This window comes from Calypte anna, chromosome 20 (genome assembly GCF_003957555.1).
Source record: "Calypte anna isolate BGI_N300 chromosome 20, bCalAnn1_v1.p, whole genome shotgun sequence".
In the NCBI taxonomy this organism is placed as follows: domain Eukaryota; kingdom Metazoa; phylum Chordata; class Aves; order Apodiformes; family Trochilidae; genus Calypte; species Calypte anna.
In genome coordinates this window covers 14,783,004-14,804,894 of record NC_044265.1, presented here as the reverse complement: position 1 = coordinate 14,804,894, position 21,891 = coordinate 14,783,004, and the positions used below count along the sequence as shown (strand labels likewise).

General features: G+C 63.0%; 2 protein-coding genes across 7 annotated transcripts; one reads left to right on the top strand and one right to left on the bottom strand.

Moving 5' to 3' along the window:
• Positions 1–111: 111 nt before the first annotated feature.
• Positions 112–4,316, bottom strand: MMP9 (matrix metallopeptidase 9). The gene is made up of 13 exons (XM_008497753.2): positions 4,152–4,316; positions 3,709–3,947; positions 3,260–3,408; positions 2,943–3,071; positions 2,691–2,864; positions 2,428–2,601; positions 2,124–2,297; positions 1,863–2,018; positions 1,555–1,774; positions 1,320–1,459; positions 1,073–1,223; positions 879–982; positions 112–630 (listed from the first exon to the last, which is right to left on the bottom strand). The coding sequence occupies exons 1-13, from the start codon at positions 4,296–4,298 to the stop codon at positions 521–523; spliced, it is 2,067 nt and encodes a 688-aa protein (XP_008495975.1). The 5' UTR covers positions 4,299–4,316; the 3' UTR covers positions 112–520.
• Positions 4,317–12,975: 8,659 nt separating this feature from the next.
• On the top strand, positions 12,976–21,891 carry ZNF335 (zinc finger protein 335). 6 transcript variants are annotated; one of them, XM_030462949.1, is made up of 28 exons: positions 12,976–13,048; positions 13,377–13,608; positions 13,937–14,210; positions 14,426–14,503; positions 14,715–15,044; positions 15,138–15,272; positions 15,353–15,511; positions 15,605–15,863; positions 15,956–16,133; positions 16,210–16,322; positions 16,517–16,535; positions 16,735–16,851; positions 16,939–17,015; positions 17,122–17,282; positions 17,365–17,594; positions 17,667–17,775; positions 17,847–17,941; positions 18,068–18,345; positions 18,453–18,591; positions 18,661–19,050; positions 19,140–19,282; positions 19,572–19,711; positions 20,093–20,196; positions 20,307–20,384; positions 20,547–20,630; positions 20,801–20,866; positions 21,023–21,104; positions 21,281–21,889. In XM_030462949.1, the coding sequence occupies exons 2-28, from the start codon at positions 13,408–13,410 to the stop codon at positions 21,397–21,399; spliced, it is 4,158 nt and encodes a 1,385-aa protein (XP_030318809.1). In that variant the 5' UTR covers positions 12,976–13,048; positions 13,377–13,407; the 3' UTR covers positions 21,400–21,889. The 6 variants fall into 6 exon arrangements, with proteins under 6 accessions (XP_030318809.1, XP_030318806.1, XP_030318807.1 ...); XM_030462950.1 differs by lacking the exon at positions 12,976–13,048 and having other exon boundaries at positions 13,374–13,608; positions 17,365–17,558; positions 18,450–18,591; positions 21,281–21,891; XM_030462948.1 differs by lacking the exon at positions 12,976–13,048 and having other exon boundaries at positions 13,374–13,608; positions 18,450–18,591; positions 21,281–21,399.

The window sequence follows — 21,891 nt, the reverse complement described above, 5'->3', positions numbered from 1 at the left end:
ATGGCACCCCGCGGTCCCGGGAAGGGAGGTCCCACCAACAAGGCATCCCAGGTGTTTGCCGTGGCCCCTGCCAGTGACACAGCACTTGGAGTACACATTCAAAGGATTGTCTTTATTAAAAACGAGCAGATTTGGCAGAACGGGCACAAGCCACAGTGAGGCAGAGCCCCCCGTCCCTGCCAACCCCCAAAGCACCAGCTGCCCACGGACCCTGTCTGACCTGGCACAGCTGGCTCAGGAAAAGACAAAGTCGGTGGAAATCGTGTGGTTTGCACCAGGCAAACGCCTCGGCTGGCTGCAGCGAGAGCCCTGCTCCCCAGCCAGGGCTCCCTGCTCCAGGCAACCCCCCAGGGGGGACCCCAGGACTCCCTGTGCCTTCCTGACAGTGAGATGGCAAAGCCCCCAGCATGGCGGGGGCTCCCCATGTGCCCCAGGGTCAGGCTGTGAGGCAGCAGCCTGCAGGATGGGAGCAGTGGGCAGGGAGCAGTGTGTGGGCTGGAGCTGGGCACCCATGGGGCCCTCAGTGCTGGGGGCACTGCAGGATGTCGTACTTGACGTAGCCCACCCGGTCCACCTGGTAGCGTGGCGTCATTCTCCAGTAGAAGTTGCCCCGGCAGAAATAGTACTTGTCTGGGCCAGGAGAGGAAGGAGGGTGAGCAGGAGGGCAGCTGTGCCAGGAGCCATCCTGGCAGCCTCCGGCACAGGACAGGCACTTGGAGGTCTGGCCACAGGAGGCAGCCCTCACCACAGCCCAGCCAGCCCCACCGCAGGGACCTGCTGGGCTGATGCTGTACCATGCTCCAGGGCCATTCCCATAGTTCAGGGTGCTTGGGCAGCCTGGGGGTGACAACACACTCCCCCACCAAGTCCCCACTCACCTTGGTAGAGGAAGACATTGCGTGCGTCAAGAGGGACACCAGTGAAGACATCATCGGTGGCACGGGGGTAGCCCTTGTCCACCCTCTGGACTTTAACATCTAGCCTGTGGGGAGGGCAGAGCTGTGCTGGGGGCCATGGGAGCCCTTCATCCTACCCCTCGCTGCCAGCACTGTGGCTGTCTGTACCCACTTACCTCCAGTAGCTCTCCCCACTGAAGAGCAGCACTTTGCCACGGCCCCGCTGCAGGGCCCCTGAGATGCGGCTGGCTTCCTTCCCAATGCCCAGCTTCTCAATCCCACGGGGACCCACCATGCTCTTGCCGGAAAACACCCAGAACTGCCGCCCTGCAGCCAGGAGGGAGCACAGTCAGCCAGCGCCAAGGATGCCAGGCAGCACCTGGTGACACTGGTGGCAGCAAGGGTGGCAAGAGCAGAACTCACCAGCAAAGAAGAACACCCTCTTGGTGAGCACATCCTGGAAAGCAGCATCGATGGCAGCCGGGAGGCTGGGCCAGGTGTCTGCAACTGAAAAGGCGCCCTGGATGCCCGACTTCCAGAAGGACGAGTGGGTCCAGTACTTCCTGGTGGGGAAGGTCAGCTGTCCTTATCACCTTGGCCTGGCACAGCCCCATGTGCCCCCACACTCCCTCATCACCCCAGCATCCACCACACTCACCCATCCTTGAAGAAATGCAGCTCCCCATTGATCTCTGTGATGGCATCAAAGTTCTTCTCCACACAGGCGTCCTGTCTGGGGTCCACAGTAATGGCCTCGGTTGTGGGCTCTGGCATCTCCTCCTCGGTGGTGGAGGTGCTGCCAGCCTCTGTGGGCAGGGGCTGGGGGTCCTCAGTGGGAATGGGTGCAGGGATGGTGGGCTCAGGGCCAGAGCCACGACCTGAGCAAATAGAGCGGAGGCCATGAAGCTTGGGGCCAGCCCAGCACCATGGGAACCTCACACACCACATTGTGACACAGAGGCTCACCGTAGAGGTACTGGATGCCCTGGATATCATCTGGGTCCAGCTGGAAGTCCTGGATGTAGCTGTACATGGGGTACATCAGGGCCTGCCGCACACTTGAGTGATCAAGCCCCAGCGAGTGCCCAAACTCATGGGCAGCCACCAGGAAGATGCTGTAACCTTGGAGAAAACACTGGCCTCAGCACCCAGCAAGACAGGACATACGAACTGTGACCCCCTCAGGGGCCAGGGGCTCCAAGGAGGGGGGCAGGGGGGAGTGGGTACCTCTGTCAGGGCAGAAGCCCCACTTCTTGTCAGTGTCATAGTTGCTGGTGGTGGCACACCAGAGCTTGCCATCCTGACGGCCCTGGCTGGTGCAGGCACTGTAGCTCTGACCCAGGAAAGTGAAGGGGAAGGTGCAGGGGTCCCCCTGGGAGTTGCCACCGATCACAGCTGTGTCTGTAGCACAGTGTCAGTGGGGCTGGTCCCATCCACCAGCAGTGCTGGCCAGACTCTGGGACAGCCCCGAGATGCCCTGGGTGCCCACCCAGGGGACCAGCCATCCCACACCCCCCATCCCCACTGGCACCTCGGTTGGGGCAGAAACCGTATTTCTTGTCCTGGTCAAAGTTGGGGGTGGTGGCACACCAGCGGTAGCCATCAGAGCGCCCGACCGTGGTGCAACTGTCATAGGAGATGCCCTCGAAGATGAAGGGGAAGATGCAGGGGGCCCCGTCACTGTTGCCACCATTGGTGTAGAGGACTGTGGGGTGAGGGGGGTGAGGGTGGCCCTCGGCGCCAGGCTCCAGGCAGACCTGGGGTCCGGGCAGGGCTGAGGCCATGGTTACTCACGTTCACTGGGGCAGAAGCCATATTTCTTGTCTCGATCATAGCTGGGGGTGGTGGCACACCAGGGCAGCCCATCCTTGCGCCCCTCTGTGGTGCAGTGGGAGTAGGAGCGTCCCTCAAAGGTGAAGGGGAAGTGGCAGTCAGCTCCCTCAGCATTCCCTTGACGGGTCTTCACCACTGCTCAGGAAAGGGGGTCTCAGACACAGGTGGGGGCAGGTGCCAGCATGCCCTTGACCCACCAGGCCATGCCCTTACCTAAACCAGTTCCCAGTGTCCAGAACTCATCGTCATCGAAGTGGGCATCACCCTGGATGCCTTGGCCTGGGGGAAAGGCGTGGGCCAAGAGCCCGTCCTTGCCATCAAAGGGGTACCCATCCCCATGCTCTGTGGGGACAAGCACCCTCAGAGCGAGCCTTGCCAGCAGAGCCCCTGTGTGTGCACAGGCCCCCTCCTGACACAGGCAGGGGTGGAGGGACACTGGGCATGGCCAGGGAGCGGCAGGGTGACAGTCCCGCTGGCAGCACATGTCACCAGCCCAGGCCCTGTCCCCTGGCCCACTCGTGGGACATCACCTCCACTGCCAAACATGATCATGATGTCCGCCTCGCCGCTGTATATCTGGGTGAAGGTGAGGGGTGTCACATCACTCCACACTTTGAATGCCCGCTTGAAAGCATCATCAATCACGGCACGATCCAGGTCAGGGGAGTAGTTCATCACACTGTGGGGGAGTAGGGGGTCAGCATTGCTGGATTTTAGCTCCTGACACAGGAGGGACCCTATCCTGGGAGGGGCCAGCAGTGCTGGCATGGCCACGCACAGCAGCTGGCCACAGCCCTTGGGCTGGGGTTCAGATGCTTTCCCTGGCACTGGGGAGCAAATGCTGGTGCTGTGCCAGCACGGCCCTGGCTGCACTGAGACCCAGCTGTGCCAGCGGTGTCAAAGCTGCTGCCCATCCCCATCCCCCGAGGGACCATCTCCCCATGGGCATGAGGCTCCATCTCCCGCGCCAGAGACTCACCGGTATGTCAGGTCCATGTGGTCCCACTTGAGGTCCCCCTCAAAGGTGAGGAAGGTGCCCACATCAGGGACACCACAGCGCGGGGCTCGCATGGCCTCCAGTGTGTCAGCATCCAGCTGCCCCGTCTCCTCCAGGCCCAGTTGCTTCTGCATCCTGCGCAGCGCCTTGCCCAGCGACAGCTGCCTGAGCCCCGTCCTTGCCTCCGCCTCTGCGGTGTACCCAAACCGCAGCAGATAGCTCTGGGGAGGAAAGGCAACCGTGGGGGCTGAGCGACGTGTAGGGGGCTCAGGTGGCCCCGGGCACCACACACCCCCACTGCCTGACCCCAGCCTGGGCACCTGTGGGGCTCAGGCATCTCCCAAGCTCAGGCACAGCCCCACACTGCTGCTGAGAGGTGCTGGGGGCAAGGGGGGGACTGGGAGGGAGGGCCGTGCTCCCCTCACCTCTGCCAGCTCCAGGTCTGACCGGGTGCCCACCAGATCCCCCGGGAAGGTGACAAGCGCCTGTGGCTTGCTCTGAAGAGGGGCTGCAGAGCAGGAGAGGGACAGCAGCCCAACAGCCAGCGTGGCCAGGAGGGTGTCGTGTGCCATAGTGGTGGCTGTGCTGGTCCCGCTGGCTCCCTCCTATTTATGCTGGGGAGGGCAGTGAGTCAGCCTCAGACCCCCCGGCCTCCGACTCACGCTCCCTTCCCACGGTGACGAAACCCACACTCAGGCTCCTCTGCTCCTGCCTTAACTGTTTCATCACCTTGTTTACTAAACACGCCTGGTCCCACGGTTGGGTGAGGTGTGAGGATGGGTGCCATGGCTGTGTCCTGTGACAGGACAGCCAGCACTGAGCACCATGGTGGCATGCTGGCAAGGGGGCATGGAGGCTGGGGGCCAGCTGGGTACGTGAGACCCTGCAGCAGTGTCACCACATTCCATGTCCCTAACCAACTGCATCACCCCCATTGGCCAGAGTGTTCCTGGCACAGAAAGTCCTGTGGCTCAGCACCCCATGGGTGCCCCAGTAACCAGCAGCCACCTGGCAGAGTCCCATGGACCAGGGGCAGTTCCATGGCTGGGGACACTCTGTCTGGCACAGTGGGATGTGCCAGGACAACACCTTGCTGCCCACTGCTCCACAGGGCACTGCTGACTCAGGATTGCACCCGGTACAGCAGAAACCTTGCCATGAGATTGTGTTTCCCTGCTTCTCCCAAAGTGCCGACGCTTGTGGGAATGGGAGTGGTGAAAAGGAAAGCAATCAGGGACGGGAGTGAGGGAAAAACAGATGGAGCAGAGGGAAAGGCGCAGCGTCAGCTGGGGATGGGGGGCAGCCCTGACATGAGTCCCAGGACCCCTTTCCCAGCTTTCCTGAACCTCAGTACATGGGGCCCCACTGAGCCCTCCATGCCCCTGGGAGGACGATCTGCCCAGGCTCTGCAGGTGCCCTGTGCTCCCAGATGTCCCCCTGCAGCTGCCCCCTCCCTGCATTACCCTGGCTCTGTCTGAGCCAAACCAACAGCTCCTGGCCTGGCCACAAGACAAAGGGGTTGAGCTGGAACCCAGCCAGGCTGGGGATGGTGAGAGGAGGAGGCCATGACCCCCCTGTCTGATAGGGCTCATCCCTGGGGAGCATCACCCAATGGACCTCACTCACTGAGTGTCTCCCTGGGGCACAGTCTCTGCCCGGGCCCCCTTGCACTCCTTCCCACCTTGCCAGGCTCCCATCCCCACATCAGTGTCGGGGGGACACAGCAGCAGGGATGGAGTGAATGGCCCAGGAGGAAGGTGCTGAGAAATCGTGGGGTTGCCTCACTCCCCACCGCAGCCCTGCAAGCACAGCCCTGGCTCCTGGCCAGAGGAAGTTGTTCCACAAGCAGACACCGTCCTGCACCCCAGACAGACAAACACATCCAGCCCATGGTGCCTGTGAACAGTCCTCTCAAACGAGACATGAGCCAGGGACCCCCATGGCCAGACCACCACCCTGCACCACCACCCTGCCTCAGGCTGCCAGGACTCAGCCCTCAGCACACGGAACCCGAGCTGGCTGCCAAAGCACTGCTGGGACAGCCCAGCAAGGGGACTTCTGGCACTGGCTCCAGGGCACAGCCATGGGAACCAGATCCAGCTCTGGCCTCCCCAGTGCTGTGGCAGATCCCTGGCCCTTTCTCATGCTATTCCCATCCCTCATTTCCGCTGCATGCAGGAGCCACAGCTCCCACAGCCTGGGCACACTGCCACAGCACCAGCACAGCACCAGGGCAGCACTGTGCTGCTGGTGGCACCCGCGGGGGCAGAGCCAAGGCCCAGCAGAGTATGGCAGAGCTGGCTGGGAGGAGAGTGATGGCAGGAGGAGCTGAGAGTTAGGGTCCTGCTTGCCACAGCCCATGTGGATCAGCTCTGGGATGCACCAACAAGTCCATGGCAAACCACCTCGATCGTTTCCATGCCAGTGGGGAGCACTTGGTGGCTGCCAGCCACCACTCTGCCCCTGGCCCAGCCTCTCCCACTGACTCACAGCCCCACTCACCAGCTTCCTCCTGGTACCAGCCTGGGGAATTTCTGGTGACTCTCTGAAGGCTCTGTGGAGAGCAGGGTAGGGAAACCCCCATGTCTGGCAGCTCTAGCAGCCTCAGAGCAGGGCAAGGAGCTCCATGGGGACAGGGCACAAAACCTGCCAGGCTGGTAGCTGGGGCAAGGCCTGGGTCTCCCAGCTGGGTCCCCTGCCACAGGGACATGGGGAGGGTGGGATGCTCTGGGCAGTCTTAAGCATGAGCAGCAGGGCAGGCAAGAGAGGGCTTTGGACTTCAGGGACCGCAAGAGCCCCTGGGTGCTGTGCTCAGCCCTCCATGGACCAGTGCCACTGTTTACAGCCTGGACAGATGACATGGAAAATCCCAAACAGACATCCTTCATCCCAGCCGGTTGCCTGAGCCACGAGGATGCCTGTCACCACTGCCACCCAGAAAGGGGAAGGAAGAGCCACCACAGCCCCTTCCCACGCCCTTACTCATGGCCACACTTGTGCAGGCAGCAGTGCAGGGAGACCCCCGTGAGAAACAGGTCTGGGACCCCTGCTGGGACCAAATGCCTGCTGGGATGCTTGTTGGAGCCAGGGGCACAGCCCAGCCCAGGGCAGAGGCTGGTGGGACATGGTGGCACCTTGGCCAGGATGCAGGTCTCCAGCTGGGCCAGCAGCAAGATCTGTGGGGGCTGAGCATAGCCAGGAACCCCCAGAACTGTGCCCAGACCCTCCCCAACTCCGTTCCCTCAGTTCAAGTGAGTGGAGCAGGGAGCAGGGACAGGTCCAAGAGACGTGGCCATGGGTGCACCTGGGTGGCAATGGTGGCAAGAGAGCCGAGGAATCAACAAAAGGACACCTGGCTGCCACCACCACTACCTCACCCCAGGGAGCCCAAAGATGCAGGCAAGTGACTGGGGGACAGGGAGCAAAGGGCAACCCAGACATGGGGGCAGCACCGCTTGCTCTCTGCAGCAGAGGGGAAGTGAGGCAGGAGGGACTCAGCATCTTGTGTGGGTGAGACAGCGGGGGAAGCGCAGCCCCTGCCAGGCTGGGGCTGCTGGGACTGGCCAGCCACATGCAGTGCTAGTGCCAGGGCCACAGCAGGACAGCCACATCCCCCTGAACCCAGCCCTGCACCATCCCAGGACTCCACACCACCCCGAGCCCAAGGAGGGGAGCTGCTGCCGGACAGCATCAGCACCAGGCACAGCACCGTGTCCCAGGCATGGGGACACTTGGCACAGGAGCAAGACCAGAGGGAGCAGCTCTGCACCAAAGGCTGGGATGCCCCATTGATCCTGCTTGGGGCTCCAGACAGGAACAACATTCCTGCACATGTTTCCCCTATCTGCTGCCCCACCACTGGGGCCATGCATGGGCTGGGATCCATGCTCCAGCTGGGATCAGGACCCTCCTTGGCAAACCCACTGCATGCCATGGTCCCGTGGTGCTGCCTGCACCGCCAGTCCCCAGCCCCACACCCGTTATCCCCTGCCAGATGTTCTGCAGATGCACCTGGCCCATCCCTGCTCCCTGTCAGACCCTCCCTGTCCCTTGCCCCAACTGTGGAACTTCCCACCTCTCAACGCCAGCTTCTTGCCAACCTTCCACCCCTGCCGTGTCCTGCCCCCCGTCCCTGGTGCCGCAGCTCCCGCAGCCGCTCCTCCAGACGGGGATGATACAGCTGGTGTCAGCACTGCAGTTTCACCACATGGCATCACCGATCCCGACCATGACAGGTCCCCCCGGCTCGGGACAGCTGAGTGGGTGGCACAGTCACCCCCCTGCAGCTGGGACATCCCTGCTCCACGACTGCCCCAGCCTCCTCGCACCTGGGAGCATCCCCCCTCTGCTCAGGCTCCACAGGGATGCCAGAGCAGGAATCTCCCGCTCTGACACAGCCATGATGATGCCATGACCCCTCCCAGTACCCAGGACAACCCCGGTGCTCACCAGCACCCTGCTCACCTCCCTGGAATGGAGAGGAAACTACTTTGCCGTCTGCTGGGAAGCCCTCGAGGTGTGAAATCCAGGAGGGCCTCTCCTGTAAACCCATTCCCTACGCCTCACACCTCGTCCCACTTGAGCTTTTGCCTCTGACTTTGACCAACTTTTGTTTTATCAAACTTCCCCCACTTGCCAGGAACCTGAGTGCTGTGGCACATGAGGGGAGACAGGAGCAGGACCACTGCAGCTGCCGAGAGCTGCACCGAGACCGTGTTGCCTGCAGTAGCTTTGGGAAGGGGTGTTCACAGCAGCACTGAGGAGAGCGGGGCAGGACGGGGCCGAGCAGCCACACAGCTCCTTGCCAGAGCTCAGCCGGCACTGCACGGGTGGGCAGCGCTTTGTTCCCTGGCTGTGAGATGGGCACAGCAGCTGCCTGCTAAAACGGGAAGAGCAGCACTTGTGACAATGACAGCCAACCTGCCCAGCACGCAGAGGGGACGATGCAATGCCAGAAGCCTGTGCCAGCGACCAAGCAGCTCAGAAATAAGGAGCGGGTGTTTGGAGGAGGTGAAACATGGGCAAAACTGGTGGTATTTAATTGTAAACTACAAGCAACAGAAGGAAGAGTGGTAGATGCAACAAGCTGGGGTTTCAGTGAAACATTTGACAACTGTTCTAAGGCTTTGCTGCCAAATTAATTCAATGAGGCTCAGTTGTCAACACAGGCATATGGACAAAGCCCAGGCAGCCCTGGAATGGCAGCAGCCTGGCTGGCAGCCGGGAGGGGCCCTGAGACCCTCCGGGCCCCTTTTACCTCTTTCATAACCTCCTCTGTGGATGCTGGGGAGGCAGCTGGGAGCACCAGAGATTGGCAGAGCACTGAGCAGGAGCCAGCAGTCCACTGCTAGCCCAGAGCAGGTCTGAGCTTCACGGCCAGACTGTGGCCAAGCTACCCCACTCCATGGTGTCCAGCATGGGCAGTGGGAACTGCCCAGCACAGCACGCGTCCCCTGGGGCCCTGAGACACACACAGTTCTCCTGCCTACCTTGTTTATTTTACTTATGTTTCAGTAATTTGCTGATTACCAATTTTTAACTAACCAACAGTGATGAATCAGCAGTGCAGGAGAGGATGGAAGCTGGCGGCCTTGGACCATGGCTCTGAGGCCTCAGGTTCTGGGAAGAAAGCCACAGGATCCCTCCAAAAGGGAAAAAAAACAACTGGCAGCAACAGCAGTAGTTCTGGCAAGTGAGGAGGGGCTGCAGCTGCCTGCACCCGGCAGCTCCCAACCCATCCTGCAGCGGCCATCGATGATCATGAGCCCTGGGGGCAAGATGAGAACCGCGGGACAGGCAGCAGGGGCAGGGCACGGCTCAGCACCATGGCTCCAGCCCGTGGGACAGCAGGCACCGAGGGCCCAGGAGCAGGCACAGGGCTGTGCCCGCTCCCTCCAGAGCTGACCCAGCCACGCAGCCCCTTAGGGTCTTCATCACAGCCACCGGCAGCGCCGCCCGGGCTAGCAGAGCCGGGGCCAGCGAGCCACCTCCCGCCTAGGGGACCGTGCGAGGATAAAACCAGCCTGGCCACGGGCCCTCGGCAGCTCCTCCGAGATCTGGACAGTGCCGGGAGAGGCACTGCCCTAGCCCAAGGCTGGCATTAGAGCTGAGGCTGCGGGTTCAGCCGCAGCCTCGGTGGCCACAGGCTCCAGGCGTTATCCTACGGCACTCCCGCCCGCGCCCTGGGCGGCGGAGACCCCGGCAGAGCAGAGACACCGGGGGTGGCCCAGCGAGCCCAGTGCCCGGCGGGAAGCGGCCTGGCTCCACCGAGCAGTCCCCCGGGAGAGCCCCCGGCGCCTTCCTCAGGAGCGGCTGTTGCTGGGAAGGAGCAGAGCGGTGAAGCAATCTGGTGTGAAAAAAACAACACTTCCTGTAGCAAGGACTGTTTTGCTCAACGCTCTGCAAGATGTGCTGATGCAACGGCACTTCCCAGGTGGGACACAAACACGGGGTTGGTTGATGTGGATTAATGCCCCGCAGCTACACAAACACAGCCGGCAGCACTTCCCTTCACAAGGAAGCAGCAGGAGCAAACAGCACGGATGGCAAATCACCCAGGGCAGCAGCTGGGGACAGGGGGTGCCGGGGGGCCGGAGGGGCACAGTGGGGGCACCGCACTTGGTACAAGCCACCCCCTATTCTGGGATGCTGACCAAAGCCATGAGCTCATGGGGAAGATATTGTGGGCGCAGGCAGAGTGGGGAGGGGTTACAGCAAACCAGGGCCAGGGGAGCAGAACCCAGCCACGCACTCCCACCCTGCCCAGCAGCAGCCAGGCTGAGGAATGGCCCCGGCCACTGGTGCCACTGATCAACCAGCCCAGTAAAAACCAGCCTTGTCCCCCCTGAGTCTTCTCACTCCAGTCACGAGCGTTTGTGTTGTCTTCCCAGCCCGTTCCCCAAGGGCTTTAACCCCGTGCTCGCCCCCTCAGGCATGCGGACACACATCCAGTTCCCCCGCATCCATTTTTGGATTGTCTTCAGCCTCTCCCAGAGGCTTCTCTGTTTTCTTTGGCCCTGACGTGTTTCTGGCAGGGAGCTGGAGCAGCAGAGCGTTATCAGGAGCTGAGCCTCTGGAGCAGAGCAAGGAGCAGGTCTGGCTCGAGAATTCTCTGCGCCCCCTGTATGGGGGCACGCAGCACTTTTACAAATAGCAAGTTACCCATCTCACCAGAGCTCCAGCTGGTCCAGTCCTGTGAGACAGAGCACACGGGGTGTCTGCAGGGGATCAGGGAGCTGCAAGACACCTTCCATTAGCCAAGGCAGCACTAGAGGGATTTTACCCCTCGGGGTTAGGGTGCTTGTCCTGGTACCACCATCCCTTGGTGAAGTCCCTCACTCGTCTCAGGCAGCAGCTGACTGAAGGCACAAAGAGAAGAAACCTGCTGGTCCACACAGACCCATCCTGCTCCCTCTACTCGGGAGGCAGCTTCTGCCAGGGTCTCCTTTGACCCCCTCCCGACAGGAACCCAGAGCCTCACCCGACAGGAAGCACAGGGACCCCTAAGCTCGCAGATGGAGCCAGACTCCTCCAGTGGGAGCTACAGAGCGAGGACATCAGAGAGGGGCAGCGAAGGGGCACCGAAGCCCGCAGCGCCCTCCGCAGCTCTGCTTCCCTCCAGCAGCTCCAGAGCCCCGCGGAGCTGCTTTCATGAAAAACAGCAAAAAAATCCCCCCAAATCCTCGGTCTGACTGGGCTCTGGCACGGTGGCGTCAGAGCAGTGGCCGTCCTGGGCTCAGCTTTCACTGCTGCTGTCACCCTGTGACAGATAGCATAAACCTCTCAAGGATGTATTTAATTAGCTGGAAAAGAGCCGACAGATGCCCGCGCTGCCGGTCCGGTGGTGGCTCCGGGGACACAGAGCTTTGCCGGTGCAGGACGGAGGGAGGGGCCTGCCGAGCCCTCGGAGGAGTCCCCGGCTGAGGGGGCTGAGCCCACCCGCCCCCGCCTCCCCTCCGGGCAGCGCTGGCTCAGCCCGCCCCGCTGGCACCAGCCCTCCGGCACCGCGGGGCTGGCAGCTGACTCTGCCAGTGAGACATTGTCTGTCCTTCTGCCGCTGGCACCGCGTCAGCGCCAGCTCCGCACCGGCCGCCCCGGCCAGCGAGACGCCACGGCCCGGCCGGACCCGCACTGCGGGCTGGCTCAGACCCGGGCACCCGGGAGCAGGACCCAGAGCCGTGGCCCCCCTCATGCCACCAGCGTGTCCCTTCTGCAGGGACACGCCCGCCAGGTCCAGCCCAAACGTGTGGCACAGCTGCTGCTCTCCCAGAAAAACGCGGGGATAGGGACAACCTCAGATTAGAAAACACACGCGGGAACAAGGAGCTGCCCGAGGCAGGGATTCGTTAAAGCCGTCAGCGGGGAGCAGGGAACAGCTGGGCCGGGCCCAGGCCCCCCGCAGCTGGGCTCGGCCGGAGGACGTGGCACGGCACCGGACCCGGCGGTGCTGCCGGGGAGCCGGGACACGGGCAGGCTGCAGGGCGGCTCGGGAGGTGCTGGTACAGCCCCACCGGCCCAGGCACTCCCCAACTCAGGGACAGCCTCTGCGAGGCCGAGCAAACCCACAGCACCCGACAGGAGCCGTTCCCGCCCCGGTGAGACCGGGGAAGAGAGGACAACAGCCCGAGACGGTGCTGACCCGAGCGGTGAGGGCTTGGCAGGGGACGGGCGGCCCCGAAAGCCCCGCAGAGGCGGCCGCGAGCCGCACAAGTCTCTGTGCCCACCAGAAAGGCAACCGGAGCGCGGGCTCAGCGCGGCACCGGCGGAGACGCGGACGGCCCGGGCCGGTAAGGCGCCAGCAGGGCGGGGCGGTGCTACCGCAGAGACCCCGCTCCGCCCGCGGGAGGACGGGCTGCGGACGGGGGCCTCAGGGCACGGACAGCGCGACGGGACCGGCCCGGCAGCGACGAACCGGGACCCTGGCGCCGCCGCTTCCGCCTTCTCGTCACGTGACGGGCGCAACCCGGAGCGACGCCGACGCTCAGGGCCCAGGCGCCGCTTCGTGACGTCATGACGCAGAACTAGGTTTCTTACCTCCGATCCCTCCGCGGTGAAAATAGTCCCCTATTGGGGCGCCGAGATCTCCCCCGGACCGCGGGCGCGAGCCGTGCCGCTCCGTACCGGGAGGTGGCAGCAGCGGCGGCGGCAGGAGCGAGGAGCGCGTCTCCGCGGCGGCGGGGGCCCCAGGCGGGGCGGGGCGGGCGGTAAGTAGTCCCGGCTCGGGTCCCGCGCCGCCGTCTCGCTGCGCGGCGCGAGGGCGGGGCCATGGCGGCCTCCGTGATGCCGGCTCCGGCGGAGGGGCGGCGGGGCCGCGGCGGGCCGGGTGAGGGCCGGGACGGCGGGCGGGCGGTGTTGGCCGGGCCCCCTCGCCCCGCCGCGGCGGCCGTTCCCAGCCCCGGCGCACCGGGGCCGCCCCGCCGTGTGCGCGCGCGCGGAGGCGGCGGGGGGGACCCCGCGGCAAGATGGCGGCCGGGGGCCGGGCAGGGCCGCGGGGCACGACGGGACCGGGACCCCCGGGACCCCCGGGACCCCCGGGCATGGGGCTGCCGAGGGGCCGCACCCTGCGACCGTGCCCCCGGGGCCGGCCCGGGGCCCGCGGGAGGAGGCGGGAGGCAGACTGCGGCCCTGACGGCGGCCGCCTCCCCCCGCAGGTCGAGCCTAGGCGGGCCGGGCAGGGCGGGCATGGAGGAGAATGCGGTGGAGAGCAGCAGCGACGCGGCCCCGCTGGCGGCGCAGGAGGAGCCCTCCGAGAGCGGCCTGGGCGTCGGGAGCTCGGAGGCGGTCTCGGCAGACAGCAGCGACAGCGCCGCGGCCCCCGGGCCTCTCTCCCGGCCCGATGACTCCGGCGTGGGCCAGAGCTCCGACAGCAGCGGGGTCTCCTTGGTAGGAGGGGGTGGTGCGGGGGCAGGGGAGGGGGAAGTGCCTGCGGTGCTGGTTCCCGAGGGTTTCCTTAGACCTTTCTGGCTACCCGGGCTCAGGAGCTGCTCTGTGGCTCAGCATCGCCATCACACCGGTCGGTGTTTGCTGCCGGCCCGAGGAGGAGAGCTTGGGCTCTTCCTGTGGTCCGAAGTGATACCCCGGGAGTGGCTCTGGTGCCTTTTCTAGCCGTCCCACAGTGACATATCACTGCTATCTATATATACTGGCTGCCCCGTGGGCCTGTCCCTGGAAAGGTCTTGGCTGAGCTCTTTTGGACTCATTTTTCTGCCAGGAAGAGGTGTCGGAGAGCAGCTCCAGCACCGATGCTGTTCCCAGGATTTATCTGCCAGATTCATCCTCCATCGCCCAGTCCACCTTGGTCTCCAGTGTCTCCACTGTGACCCAGTCCATCATGGTGTCAGAGTCCCCACAAGTCCTGGTCCACTCCAGCGTCATCACTGATGGAGCCACCATTGTGTCAGACTCCACTGCCTCCACATCCTCAGACCTCAGCTCTGCCATTGACAAAATCATCGAGTCCACCATCGGGCCTGACATCATCCAGAGTGAGTGTGTGCTCCCTCAGGAGTGCCCTGCCTGCAGCAGGGAGGGTGCTAGGGCTGTGTCAGGTCTTGGGAGGCAGTGGGGAAGCATCAACATATGCTGTGTCCCCAGAGCCAGATCTTTCTCGCCCCTTCCCACTTGTGCTGAGGCTGGGAGGGCCCCAGGGGCTCTGCAGCCCAGTGTGTCAGTCACAGGTCTGCTCTCCTCTCCCTCACAGGGTGCATTGCTGTGACCAGCGCAGAGGATGGAGGGGCAGAGACCACTCAGTACCTCATTCTGCAGGGCCCTGATGATGGTAAGGGCACACCTGGAGGTGGCTGTCACTGCACTGGGGCTGCTCTGCCAGAGCAGGGCCTGGAGCCAGTGTCCCCTCTGCATCCACCCCTGTTCCAGAGTTCTTGTGGATGTGCTGAACGTATGGCACTTGCTCCTGAGCTGGCATCCAGCCCTCGGGGTGGGTGCAGGCAGGGCTCTGCTCCGTGGCTGAGCTGGTTCTGATGTTCCAGGAGCCCCCATGGTGTCCCAGATGGCCACTTCTGCCTTGGCCAGTAGCTTGGCAATAGAAGCTGTTGCTGATGGACCAACCTCCACCTGCCTCGACCAGCCTGGCCCTTCTGACCCTCTCGAGCAGTCAGAAGCCCTGCAGCTGCCTGCACGGCCTGACCAGCCCCGGGAGGCTGATGGTGGAGAGGAGCTGGAGCAGCCAGACATGGAGACTCTGGAGGAGATGATGGAAGTGGTGGTGGTGCAGCAGTTCAAGTGCAAGATGTGTCAGTACAAGAGTGTCTCCAAGAAAACGCTCATCAACCACATGAAGGAGCGGCACTTCCATCCAGGTGTGCACCAAGGGGGATTTGGGGAGGGGTGGGGCTGTGAGGACCCACCCCCCACAGGTTGGTGATGAGTTTTTGTTCTTATCTCTCTGGCAGTGGGCTCAGCTCTGGCTGTGAAGAAAGGTCGTTCCCGAAAGGGAGGATCTGCTCCTAAGACTGCGGAGGAGGAGGTGGCAGAGGAGGAGGAGGAGGATGATATCATGGATGCTGGTGCTATTGATGACCCTGAAGGTAGGACTCGTCCTCCCCCATCTCACGGAGCTTTGCTTTGTCCCAGTCCCCGCCTGACCCCTCGTCCTGGTTCCCTCCAGAGGACAGTGACTACAACCCAGCTGAGGATGAGCCCCGAGGCCGCCTGCCCAGGCTCAGCCGCACGGTCCCCACCTCCAGCGAGGAGAGACCCCGGCGGCGCCCAGGGAGACCCCGCAAGGCCCCTCGTCTGGAGGATGCACCCCAAGACAGGCCGGAGGGTGCGGGGAGCTGGGCTGGAGCAGGGAGCAGCGGGTGCTCCTGGGGCTCCGGGGGAGGTGCTTGACTGATCTGTGCTCTGTTGTGCTGGGCAGGAGGGGAGGTGGAGCCCTTGGTGACATCCCAGAGCACACCCAGCTGCGAGCTGCACAGCTTGGAAGCAGCCAGTTCCTCTGGCCTGGAGAATGGGACCAGCGAGAGCCTGGCAGAGCCCAGCATCAGCCAGTCTGACTCTGAGAACAAGGACCCCTCCTCCAACACGGGCCCCGAGGAGGCGGACACCCCCCCCAGGCGGCGCGGGCGGCCCTCCCGCCGCTTCCTGGGCAAGAGATACCGCAAGTACATGGGGCACAGGTGAGGGTGTGTGCCGAGCCGGGCCCTCTGGCCTCTGCCCAGGGCCGGTCCAGCCCCTGCTGAGGCACTCAGCCCCTCTCTCCCCGCCTCAGGTACTACTACAAGTCTCCCAAGCCCCTCATGAGGCCCTTCCTGTGCCGCATCTGTGGGTCACGGTTCCTCACCCACGATGATCTGCGCTTCCACGTCAACTCCCACGAGGCCAACGACCCCCAGCTCTTCAAGTGCCTGCAGTGCAGCTACCGCTCCCGCCGATGGTCCTCGCTCAAGGTGGGCTCCCTCCCACCTCTCCCTACCTCACTGTGGGGCTTGGGGCCCCACTGATGCCCCGCTCTGCTCCTCACAGGAACACATGTTCAACCACGTGGGCAGCAAGCCCTACAAGTGTGAGGAGTGCAGTTACACCAGTGTGTACAAGAAAGATGTCATCCGACACTCCACAGTACACAGCCGGGACAGGTGAGGGATGCACAGCCCTAAAAACTGTCCCACGGCCCAGCTGAATGGCACAGGCCCTGCTCCTCCTGCCCTGGCAGGGTAGCCGTGGCCACCCCCTCTCCTGCCCTCCATCCCTTTCCAAAAAGGGCAGTGTTGGCATCTGGGTACAGGAGCTTGGACGTGGCTGACAGGAGGGGGTTTTCTGTCTTTTTCAGGAAGAAGCGTGCTGATCCGGTGAGTCTGAGTGCCCTGCTGGCTGCCTCAGTATGGGGTGGGCAGGGCTGTGCCTGGGTCTCCACACCCTGCTGGTGCCTCGCTGAGGGCAGTGTCTGGATCACCTGAGGAAAGGCAGCCCAGGTCTAGCAGTGGGGAGAGGGTAAGGACACAGGTGAACCCCCCCCAGGCTCAGCTCACCCTCCTGCTCTCCCTCCAGCCCAAAAAGCTGAACTCCTTCCCCTGCCCCGTCTGCAACCGCATCTACCCCATGCAGAAGAGGCTGACACAGCACATGAAGACACACAGCACAGAGAAACCACACATGTGTGACAAGGTGAGGGAGGGACAGAGCCTGAGGAGGGGCTGGCAGGAGGGAAGGCACTTCAGGAGGTGAACCCTGCTTCACTCTGTCTCGTTGCAGTGTGGGAAGTCCTTTAAGAAACGCTACACCTTCAAGATGCACCTGCTGACCCACATCCAGGCCATTGCCAACCGCAGGTGGGGCCCTGCTGCACCCCTGGGGATGCCCCTGTCCCTGCTGCCCCTCGGTGGGGACTGCAAGGGGTCCCTGCTGCCCCCATGATGGGTGGCCCTGTCCTGGCAGGTTCAAGTGTGAGTTCTGTGACTACGTCTGTGAGGACAAGAAGGTGCTGCTGAACCACCAGCTGTCACACATGAACGACAAGCCCTACAAGTGCAGCTTCTGCAAGTATTCCACCTTCCGTGAGGACTTCCTGGTCTCCCACATGGCTATCAAGCACACAGGTGAGAGGAGCTGCCCCCTGCCCCCTTCTGTGCCCTCCTACTGTCCCTCAGGTACACCCTGACTGAGCCCTGTGTCCCACAGGAGGGAAGCCCTTCGCTTGTGAGTTCTGCCACTTCACCACCAAGCACAAGAAGAACCTGCGGCTCCACGTGCACTGCCGGCACCCCGAATCCTTCGAAGAGTGGGCTCAGAGGCACCCCGAGGAGCCACCCTGCCGTCGCCGACCCTTCTTCACGCTGCAGCAAATCGAGGAGCTGAAGCAGCAGCACAGCCAGGTGCAGGCCCCAGCTGAGCCAGAGGCTGCTCCCCCAGTGAGTGCTGCTGCCTGCCCCCTCCTCCCCCCCCCAGTGCCCCCAGCCCCCTCAGCTCCCCCTCTCCTGCAGGTGCCTCTCGGCCCCGACACCTTCCACACAGTGCAGGCTGTCCCAGGAGCTGAGCCCCCTGTCCTCTCACAGGATACCCTGGAAGGGGCCACCATCATTTATGAACAAGGTAAATGGAGAGGGGTTGGGATGGGGAGGTAGAGCAAGCACCTGCCTGACCCTGTCCTCCTCCCCTGGTAGATGCAGCTGGGTCAGCAGAACTGGCCACGCAGACTGCCCTGGACCTGCTGCTGAACATGAGCAGTCAGCGGGAGCTGGCCACGGGCTCACTGCAGGTGAGGAGGCTGTGGGAGGGCCATGCCCACCGAGGGATGGCAGAGGGGGCAGTCCATCTGCAGTCCCCAGCCCTGCTCTGCTCCAGGGGATGTCTGGCTCCCCCTCTGAGCTGCTGTTCCCCCCAGGTGGCTGTGGTGAAGCCAGGGGAGGCGGGGGAGGCACAGGGCCCCTGTGTGGTGCAAGAGGAAGGCACAGAGGTGGTCTCTGAGGAGCAGCAGCAGCAGAAGCTGGTGACGCTGCACGTGGCGGAGCCAGGGGAGACGCTGGTGCAGGAGGCATATGAGGAGGCAGCTCTGGGTGGCTCAGAGCTGCAGCAGATCACCATCCCCTTCGGTGGGACAACAGAGTACAGCATCATCACCCCCATCAGTGAGGAGATCCCAGCCCCCAGCACGCTGTACAGGTCAGCTGTGGGAGGACTGGGGAGACAGGGGCTCCTCTGACCACAAACAAGGCGGGGTTTAGTGGTCAGAGGAGGAGGCAGATCTCCCTGAGCCTGTCCTCCAGCAGTGAGGAAGAGAGCCCCGTGGAGACCTCCCATGCTGTTGTGGTGAGCGAAGCTGTGATGGCTGAGGAGACTCTGAAGGACCACAGCAACCACTACATCGTGTCATCTGGTGCCCCAAGGAGCCAGTTCCATCAGGAGGAGGTAAGGAGCTGAGCTCCCTCCCCTCCTTGGAGCCCTGTGGACAGGTGTGACTCTGTGTTTCTCTCTCAGCCCCTCAGCAGGGACGCGGTCCTGCCCGTGTCTGCAGAGGGACAGGAGGGACAGCCCACCAGCATCAAGTGGCCCTTGGTGCAGTGTGTCACCAGGCAGCTCCAGAAGGACTCGTCTTTATCCCCAGCCTCTGAGGGGCAGGAAGTCTCATCCCCAAAGGTCAAGTGGCCTGCGCTCCAAGGCGTGGCCAAGAAGCTTTCGTGCAAGGTTTCCACAACCAAGAAGCTCTCATGCAAGATTTCCACAGCCAAAAAGTTTTCCTGCAAGATTTGCACAGCCATGTTCACAGGGAGGGCAGAAATGGAGAGTCACAAGAGAGCCCACATTGGGCCCAGCACTTTCAAATGTCCCGACTGCCCCTTCACCGCAGCACTGTGGCCGGAGGTCCGGGTAAGTTCCCTGGCGTGGAGCTGCCCCAGGAACAAGAGGTGTGGGGAAGTGGGGACTTTCTGACCCTGGGCCTGTCCTCCTGTCCCCAGAGCCACATGGTCCAGCACGCCAGCCTGCGGCCACACAAATGCAACCACTGCAGCTTTGCCTCCAAGAACAAGAAGGACCTGCGCAGGCACACACTGACCCACACCAACGAGAAGCCCTTCGCCTGCCAGGTCTGTGGGCAGAGGTGAGCACAGCCACAGGAGGTCCTGTGGAGCTCCCAAGGGCTTTAGGGGAAATGGGATGCTGGCAAGGAGCTGGGTGCCCTGGCCCTCTTCCAAAAGCCATCCTCTTAGAAGGAACCCTGCCCTTGGGAACAGCTTCTGCTTGCAGACAGGACCAAGTCCATCTCCAAGGAGCTTCTCCATAGGGAGATCCAAGGCGTGGGTGCTCATGGGAGCATGCTGGGAGCTGGGACAGGCCATACTGTGTGACGTGCCCGTGGCAGACCCCCCCTCGCTCTCTGTCCTCTGCAGGTTCAACCGTAATGGACACCTCAAGTTCCACATGCAGCGTTTGCACAGCTCGGAGGTGAAGAGGCCACCAGTGCCTGCGGCTGCTGCCCCCCAGACCATCATTCTGAATAGTGATGAGGACACGCTGGCCACTCTGCAGAGTAAGATGTGACCCAAGGAGCCTGTGGGCTCCCTGTGGACAGACCCCCTACAGTGGGGACTGGCCGGTCTGGGTCAGGACCAGCAGATTCCTGCAGAGTAGCAGGATTTGGGGGGAGAGGAGCACAGTTTGTGCAGAGCAGGGGGTTCCAGCAGGGCCCAGCAGATTCAGCTTGGTTCAAATGAGAAGGATTCACTCTCTGTTCGGGATGTCATTTTGGACCTCTTGTTTCCCTCACACTGGGATAGTTTATTTTAGCTTCTGATCTGCCAAGGGACAGTGCTGTGGTCCCCACTGGGGCAGGGAGCTGATGGGGAGTGGGGACTGGCAGGGAGCAGGGGGCTGCCGGGCAGTCTCCACACCCTCTGCCTCTGCCTTGCAGCAGCTCTGCAGGCTGGGCAGGCAGTGCTGGCTCCTGAGCGGCTTCAGCAGGCGCTGGGGCAGGAGCACATCATTGTGGCACAGGAGCAGAGTGTCACCAGCCAGGTGAGCAGAGCCCCTCAGTCCCCTGCAGCTGCTCCTGGTCTGGGGGGTTCCCCCTTCTGGGGGGCTGCATTCAGCACCCCTCCTAGTGCCAAACTGTTGCTGACCCACAGGAGGAGGCTGCCTACATCCAGGAGATCACGACAGCTGACGGACAGACAGTGCAGCACTTGGTGACCTCTGACAACCAGGTGAGGGAGGGGCACATCCCAGGGGTCCTTGGAGCTGGAAAGGGGAGAGCTGGGGCAGCAGGGAGAGGTGGGGTGGAAACAGGCACAGAGAGAGGCAAGAACCAGCCTGGTGGGGGGACAGGCAGCAGTGACCTTTTTGGGTCTGAATCCCTGTGTTTGCAGGTTCAGTACATCATTGCCCAGGATGGCGTACAGCACTTGCTTCCCCACGAGTACGTTGTTGTCCCAGAGGGACATCACATCCAGGTAGGCCTCAGGCTGTCTGCTCCCCACAGGCCATGGAGGGGGGTCCCCTGAGGGTGCTGTGTTTGGGGCTGGACCTCCTCCTGCTCCCGGGGAGGGGGAGTACTCTGTTGAAGTCACAGCTCTGCTCAGGGGCTGGGATGCCCTAATGCAGCCTCATGGCTTGTCCCCAGGTACAGGATGGTCAGATCACCCACATCCAGTACGAGCAGGGAAGCCAGTTCCTCCCAGAGCAGCAGGTGAGGGGCCAGGAGCAGCTGGGCCTGAGTGAGGAGGGTTTGGAGAGGGAGGGATGGGATGTGCACGTGGTCTGGACTGGCTGCAGCAGCTGTGGCCAGAGCCACACTCAGGAGAGACCCTGCTCCTCCCAGACCCCACTTTTGCTCTCCCTGCAGATACAATACATGCCCGTCTCACCCGAGCAGCAGCTGGTCACCCAGGCACAGCTGGAGGCAGCTGCACACTCGGCTGTCTCAGGTGAGTCCAGGGCTGAGCTCTGGTGTGGCTTTGCCAGCCCCATGTCCCGCAGGGTCTCGGCCAAGGTCCTGGCGGGCAGAACCTTTTGCTGTTATCTTAAACCTGCCCCATCCCCTCAAGCTCTGGGGTCCCTGGGCAGCCACCAGCCCTGACCCTCGTTCCCCTTGTCCCCACAGCAGTGGCTGATGCTGCCATGGCCCAGGCCCAGGGCGTGTTTACTGCCGAGGCCACAGCAGAGCAGATCCAGCATTTGCAGCAGGGAATCCACTACGATGTCATCACGCTGGCAGAATAGCACCGAGACCAGGCAGGAGCTGCCTACCCCAGCAGTTGCCTTATTGCTTTGGCACTACCCGGGACATCCAGGGCTACGCTGCCCACCCGGCCATGTGCCACGAGGATCCAGTGTGTCCCCCCGGCACGGACAGCTGCCTCTGTCAGGCTGTGTGGGGTGGTCAGGCTCTGTTGCACTTGATGGCCTGAAATCCTTTTTCCTGAATCACGTTCTTGGATTGGCATCTGCCCAGCACGGCAGGACCCTGGGAGGAGCCGTGGGGTTGGGCACAGCCACGGTACAGTGCGGGAGGCCACGGGGCAGCCGCCCCTCCCTGGGGTGCTCCGGCCTGCGGGCAGGCACCGCGGGGCTCTGGACTGCAGGACCCGTGGCAGAGGCAGAAAATGTTCTATTTTTCTTCAGAAGAGGGACAGACTCTGGAGCTGGGTCGCAGGTGGTTATGGGAGGGGTTTGCTTTGACGATGCTTATGAATAAAAAGGGATTAAAACCTG

Bases quoted from the DNA above. Each gene is read 5' to 3' on its own strand.
- MMP9 (XM_008497753.2), bottom strand. From the start codon at position 4,298: ATGGCACACGACACCCTCCTGGCCACGCTGGCTGTTGGGCTGCTGTCC. The intron at 3,072-3,259 runs GTGATGTCCCAC...TTGTCCCCACAG, and splicing joins GATCATGTTTGGCAGTGGAG to AGCATGGGGATGGGTACCCC. The intron at 2,865-2,942 runs GTAAGGGCATGG...TTTCCTGAGCAG, and splicing joins GACACTGGGAACTGGTTTAG to TGGTGAAGACCCGTCAAGGG.
- ZNF335 (XM_030462945.1), top strand. From the start codon at position 13,408: ATGGAGGAGAATGCGGTGGAGAGCAGCAGCGACGCGGCCCCGCTGGCG. The intron at 16,134-16,209 runs GTGGGCTCCCTC...TGCTCCTCACAG, and splicing joins GCCGATGGTCCTCGCTCAAG to GAACACATGTTCAACCACGT. The intron at 16,852-16,938 runs GTGAGGGAGGGA...GTCTCGTTGCAG, and splicing joins AACCACACATGTGTGACAAG to TGTGGGAAGTCCTTTAAGAA.